The 6,523-nt window shown below is 54.0% G+C and overlaps 1 protein-coding gene across 1 annotated transcript; it reads left to right on the top strand.

Moving 5' to 3' along the window:
- Window positions 1-2,610: 2,610 nt before the first annotated feature.
- Window positions 2,611-6,310, top strand: SP9 (Sp9 transcription factor). The gene is made up of 2 exons (XM_028510622.2): window positions 2,611-2,744; window positions 3,753-6,310. Exons 1-2 carry the CDS (start codon window positions 2,724-2,726, stop codon window positions 5,184-5,186), a joined length of 1,455 nt encoding a protein of 484 aa, XP_028366423.1. The 5' UTR covers window positions 2,611-2,723; the 3' UTR covers window positions 5,187-6,310.
- Window positions 6,311-6,523: the final 213 nt, after the last annotated feature.

Here is a 6,523-nt window from a genome sequence, read left to right as displayed (position 1 = left end):
TAGATTTAAAGTCGCTAGGGTGTTTGCCTGCGTTGGTTTGGAAGATTTCCCTAACTTTTGTGATCCCGACGCGTGTATCTAAAGGAATATCCCAGGGCATACGTGGAGTCTGACAGCTGGAACCACATTGAAAACGGCAGGAGGGGGAGGGGAGGGGAGGACGAGGAGGAGAAGAGGAAGGCGAACGGGGCTCTCGGAGCCCGAGATGCCATCGTGAACGGTTTTAAATGGTTGATTTGAAAATGTCACCAGTGCTAAGTGGCTTTCGGATTGTCTTATTTATTACTTTGTCAGGTTTCCGTAAGAAGAGGGTGTGTTGGAGTGAGGGAGGAGGTGGAAGGGGGAAATCTCGGCCCTTCTCCTCCCGGAGCTTTACTGGGTGAGTCTGAAACGCCTCACTGCCACTTAACAGTTCCTCTATTAGTAAATCCGCGCAGAGACTCTACAGGAAGCCGAGCACCAGTCTCCCCTTCCAGGGCAGAAGTCACCTGTTGGGAACGGCTCCCTAGTACCCCTGCTAGGCTTTCTGGCTCTCCCAAACTGCTTGGGTTCCCCCTCAACCTCCACTCCGAGTCCCACGGGGCTTTTCACACCTGCCCCTGTCTCCCGCGGATTTCCACCCCAATCGCCCAGTACACTGGGCTTCATTACGGTCATGTGAGTCTTCTCACTCTCTCCTCTCCTTTCTCTTTCTCTGTCATAATTTCCTGGGCGCTTTCTCCACCTTAAACCAAAGGGGAGGAGAAAGCATTCTGAGCAAAGGTATTCTAATGAAAAGCAAAGAAAACAATCCGTTTAGCCATCCCCACCCAGGGAGTGCACTAGGATGCAAGCAGGCTCCATCTTAGGGCTGAGAGAAGAGCCATGCTAGTTGCATTTTTGGGCCAAGAGATATTGCAAAACAGGAAAGAAAGCAAAATTCCACGTCCTCCTCACTGGATTTTCCGCTGCAACGACTCATCCTTTTCACCCAACTACTCGAGGTTCATGGGTTTAAAATGTCTTTTAAAAAGCAGGATGTGGTTTTGGAGGTGAATGTGGTACACTAAAACCAGTACCCAGGTCTGTCCGAGGGCACTGGTATTTCTGGTTCAAAAGCAGCTCCTGGCTGCCCTGAAGAAAAAAGAGAAAGCAAGAGCCAGGAAGAAAAAAGATCCAGGAGGAAGAAGCTCAGCGGTTGCTGAGGGACTCCAGGAAGCGCAGTTTTCTGTTTGAGGACCCCTCTTTTTAAATAGACAAGTCTGGAGAGGACTTCAGGAGGCTTCTTCTTAAGCCTCCTGAAGGCTAAAATGTGGAGGCGCCTACGTTTGGCCTCGTCCTCTGCACTCCAGGGTGGAGGTCCCGGAGAAAGTCTCTTCAATCATGTTTGCCAAAGCAAGACGGCGGGGGGGGGGTGAGGGGCTAGCCTACCTCTCAACAGGGTGCCCTTTCCCTGCAGAGGGGCCCCTAGGCCCAGGGGGACTGTAGTGGGAGTGGGTTGAAGATGGGACAAGAAAACTCGACTCTAGGCTGAAACGTGACACGCAAATCTTCACCGGGTTAAACAAACAGCCGAGCAAGCTGCAGCTTCAGCGGGGGTGGAGGTGGGGGGCGGACGCGGCTCACGCCGGTCTCTGTTCCCAAAGTTGTTGAAACGTGAAAATAACCAGCTTCATGCAGCGTGTTGTACGGGCTGATACCTCCCACCCCCATGCCAACCCCCCAGCGAAACACGGCAGATAATCAGCACGTCCCACTGTTTAGTCGTATTTGACAACTGGGTTAACCTGGTATCTAGGCGCTTGCGAAACGGTACAAAGGGTGCCCTCAATTACCATCAGAAGCCTCTGGTGTGAGTGGCACTTGCATTGCCCACCAGGTCAGAGGCCAGAGCGACAATTAGGAAGTCACTTAGACCGCTGGAGAAAAACGGTGGGATGCAGCAGGCTCTAGGCCCTCCCAAGTCTGTGGGTGTAGACTTCGACGGAGAGGCCTGTTTCTCTCCCCTCAGAGGAACTGCCCCTTCCCGCTCCCTCCTCAATGCGACTCAGAGTAAGACTGCATCCACTGGGAATAAGGAACTGGGTAGAAGCCATGAGACAAAGCTAAAATCGTGAGCTATAATGATGGATTCCAGCTGAAGTTGGGCTCCGAGGCGAAAGCCTGGACACACAAAGTGAGCGTTGACATTTGCGTCTCCACTCAGGCCTTGGTCGTACGGTCTCTGCCTCGGCGCTCCCTCCCCTCCCGCTTCCTTTTCCACAAGTGGGGAGTGGAGTAGGACTGTCAGTTCCAACTTGCATCATCTCGGGGTGCTCTGGGGGGCTTGTGACTCGGTCTCAACGGTACTTAAACCTGGCTTGTTGCGTGTGTGTAAATTTTTAATTGCACAGTAATGTCTTCAGGACCTAGCGCGAGACCCCCCCCCCCCCCCCCCCCCCCATCTCAAGCAGCTTTGACTGGCACGCGCCAGGAGCCCGGGCTTGAGCCCGTCTGAGCATCTGATTGGCTGCGGGACAGCTCCCGTCTGCTCAGCCTGCACCCTCATTGGGCGAGAGGCGCAGCCAGCGGCACTTCAAAGCGGGTGCTCCTCGCACTTAGGCTGAGTTTAGCCGGCGGGAGCCCGGAGTCTGCTCGGCGAGAGCGCGGGGACACGGGAGCTGCGCTGGACCGGAGCGGTTTTCCCAAGCAGCCGCCAGGCTCAGCTCCACTCCTGGCCCCGTCACGCAGCCCAGGGACTTGCTATGGCCACGTCTATACTTGGGGTAAGTCGGAAGTGCGGCAACGCTTTTGCGTGTTTTAACTGAGTAATTTTTCGTTATGGCTTCTCTGGGTCTGCGGCTCCGGAGAAACTGTTGCTGCCGGACTGTAGCTTCAACTTCTTTTAGCACTTTCCACATTTTAGGGACTGATTCTTTCTAAGTTATTGGCACCTAGGAGGTGCCTTTGTTTAAAAAAAAAAAGATTTGTTAAGTAAGTCTTTTTAAATATGGCTCTTAGGAAAACCTAAAGGTTTCTTCCCCTTGTGATTTTTACCCCCTCCCCCTTGCTTCGGGGATTGTTGCAATTAGGCGACAGTGGTGTTTCCAGAAAACAGCCTTAATCGGTTTGCAGTTCGTGTAGTCATGTTAACAAACATTTACACTTCTGCGGTTCCCCAGTTGTCTTGAGACTCAAATCCATCGCTGGGTCGCTTCTCCGTGGATTCTTGTTTTCATAGTCGGGTATTTGGGTGCATAAACATTTAAAACAACAGTTTCTACTTTTTAAAAAAAGAGTCTAGTAGTAGACACCCTTGAAGGAGTGCCCCAAGTTTCCTCCGCCCCAGGGCCGCTGTTTCAGCCGCTTCCTTCCTTACCCTGTGTTTGTTGTGGTTGTATTTACCTCTGTGTTTCACCCTGAAGGGCGGTTTGGGGGCATCCATGAAGGAATGGGCTTACGGCGAGCAGAAGGCGAGAACCCTGAGTCTGGTTCTGGGCAGGGGTTGCAGCGACTGAGGCTGGGAGAACCGAGACATCTTTGATTTGTAGCTCTACCGAAAAATAACTTTCCAGCTCCGGGCCCCTCGCCCTTGTGATCGTCTGTGCTCGGTGAAGGGCGCAGCGCATCTTCAGTGAGCCCGAGGGTAGGAGGCACGAGCCGGGGAGCCACGACCGCCCCCCCCCCCACGCCGCGGGGCGACGAGGCTGCTCACGGGTGCACTTTGTGTCTTCCTCCCACTTCTTCCTGTCCTCCTCCTCCTCCTTGCTCCCTTCCCCCAACCCCCTCTCTAGGAAGAGCCGCGCTTCGGAACGACCCCATTGGCCATGCTGGCGGCGACCTGCAACAAGATTGGCAATACGAGCCCGCTGACTACGCTGCCTGAGTCGAGCGCCTTCGCCAAGGGCGGCTTCCACCCCTGGAAGCGCTCCTCGTCCAGCTGCAACCTCGGCTCTAGCCTCTCCGGCTTCGCGGTGGCCACTGGTGGCCGCGGCTCAGGCGGCCTGGCGGGTGGCTCAGGCGCAGCCAACAGCGCCTTCTGCCTGGCCTCTACGTCCCCCACGTCGTCCGCGTTCAGCAGCGACTACGGCGGCCTCTTCTCCAACTCAGCGGCAGCCGCGGCGGCAGCAGCCGGTGTGTCCCCGCAGGAGGCAGGTGGCCAGTCGGCCTTCATCTCCAAGGTGCACACCACAGCGACCGATGGCCTGTACCCGCGCGTGGGCATGGCGCACCCGTACGAGTCGTGGTACAAGTCAGGCTTTCACTCTACACTGGCAGCGGGCGAGGTGACCAACGGCGCGGCGTCGTCTTGGTGGGACGTGCACAGCAGCCCGGGCTCGTGGCTGGAGGTGCAGAACCCCGCTGGGGGGCTCCAGAGCTCGCTGCACTCGGGCGCCCCCCAGGCCTCGCTGCACTCGCAGCTCGGCACCTACAACCCCGACTTCAGCTCGCTCACTCACTCGGCCTTCAGTTCCACCGGCCTCGGCTCCTCCGCTGCCGCCTCGCACTTGCTCTCCACCAGCCAGCACCTGCTGACCCAGGACGGCTTCAAGCCGGTACTTCCCTCCTACTCAGACTCCAGTGCAGCTGTGGCTGCTGCCGCTGCTAGCGCCATGATCTCGGGAGCCGCGGCCGCCGCCGCCGGGGGGAGCTCCGCGCGCTCCGCCCGTCGCTACTCCGGCCGCGCCACCTGCGACTGCCCCAACTGTCAGGAGGCTGAGAGGTTGGGCCCGGCCGGGGCGAGCCTGCGGCGCAAGGGCCTGCACAGCTGCCACATCCCGGGCTGCGGCAAGGTGTATGGCAAGACGTCGCACCTGAAGGCACACCTGCGCTGGCACACGGGTGAACGGCCCTTCGTGTGCAACTGGCTCTTCTGCGGTAAGCGCTTCACACGCTCGGACGAGCTACAGCGGCACCTGCGGACTCACACAGGGGAGAAGCGCTTCGCCTGTCCGGTATGCAACAAGCGCTTCATGCGCAGCGACCACCTGAGCAAACACATTAAGACGCACAACGGGGGTGGCGGGGGCAAAAAGGGGAGCGACAGTGACACGGACGCCAGCAACCTGGAGACGCCCCGCTCGGAGTCCCCTGACCTTATCCTGCACGACTCCGGTGTCAGTGCTGCCAGGGCAGCGGCTGCGGCTGCGGCGGCAGCAGCGGCTGCGGCAGCGGCGGCAGCCTCAGCAGGAGGCAAGGAAGCAGCGTCTGGCCCCAGCGACTCTTAGAGGGCTTGGCGTGAGGCGCGAGCGAGTAGAGACACCGAGAGCGAGCGGAGCGGAGAAGTTCGAAAGGCGAGCAAGCGGAGAACGGGCCGGGGCTCCGGTGACGCCGCTGGGCCGGCGCGAGATGGAGCAGTAACCGACTCTCCAGCTACTCTTCGCCGGCCACGCCTGGAGCTTCCTGCTGCTGTCCGAGCCCACAAGAGAATCGAACGCATGGTCCAGGAACAAAAGCGAACCACCCTCCAACACAAGCACTTAAAAACTTTACACAGAAACATACATACACACACCGGAGACCTACAACTAAAAGCACGCACACTCGCGCACAAACACACCACTCGCACAAACTTCTTGAGAGAAGAGCAATACACAGAAACGCTCCCTCCTCCTCCACCGCCCACCCCCTCCACCAACCTCCTCTTTCCTTTTCTCCAAAAACAAGCCACTACCCTGCAAAGGACTGTCAGAACATTTGAAAACAAATGGGACCTAAAAAACAGACCCTTTGTGTGGATTATATTATATATAAAAATGCTCCAAGTCCTGCTTGATATCTACTTACAATGAGACTTTTTTCCCTAAAAAAAGGAAGCATCAAAAAAAGCTTAAGGTGAGAAATTAAACTGGAAGTCTAGTGACAGTTTCTCTGTATTTCATAACTTCTGTATAAATAGGGTTCAAAAGATTGTGTTTTCTTTTATTTTCTTGTAAATGTTCATTCGAATAGAGGGGTTTTTTTGGTGAATTCCTGAAATTCAGGGAGTTTTTTTCTTTAATTTTCTGATGCACTTTGTGAAAGTCAGTATATATGTAAAAGATATTTAAAATGTTGAGTTATCATTTCACTCACAAAAACGTAAGTTAAAGTCATCTAAAGAAATTAAATGCGTTTACCTGTATGAAGAAAATCTTGACATCATATTTTCATTTTGGTATTATTAAAGGACTCTGAACAATACACTTCCTTTTTTTAATCCTGTTCCTCAATAACTTTTATGTGGGTCCACTATTTTGGGTTGGGAAAAAAATTCCCTTAATGTTAGTTTTAGGTAATGTAAGGTTCATGTAAGTTATGAAAGCCATAAACATATACATTTTTTGAGGAGTCAAAATTATTTATTTGTATATTAACAGTATAAATTAAATTGGGTTATAAGAATGTGTAGTTGTATTACTTCATGGGAGAGTTCTCAAAAGGTGACATTTTAAAACTCTGGAGCGCCTTTAAAAAGCAAAAATCTTACGCAGCTTTAACTGAGGAGGTGCTTAAAGCTCCCCTAGGGGGTCAGCAAAAACTCTAGTCGGTTTGTTTGTTTTTTAAAAGCGATTTTAAAACAATT

The sequence above is a fragment of the Phyllostomus discolor genome, chromosome 4, assembly GCF_004126475.2.
Source record: "Phyllostomus discolor isolate MPI-MPIP mPhyDis1 chromosome 4, mPhyDis1.pri.v3, whole genome shotgun sequence".
Lineage (NCBI taxonomy): Eukaryota > Metazoa > Chordata > Mammalia > Chiroptera > Phyllostomidae > Phyllostomus > Phyllostomus discolor.
Note: the sequence above shows the minus strand (reverse complement) of the source record. Positions and strands in the feature narration are given on the sequence as shown.

Bases quoted from the DNA above. Each gene is read 5' to 3' on its own strand.
- SP9 (XM_028510622.2), top strand. From the start codon at position 2,724: ATGGCCACGTCTATACTTGGG. The intron at 2,745-3,752 runs GTAAGTCGGAAG...CCCCCTCTCTAG, and splicing joins TGGCCACGTCTATACTTGGG to GAAGAGCCGCGCTTCGGAAC.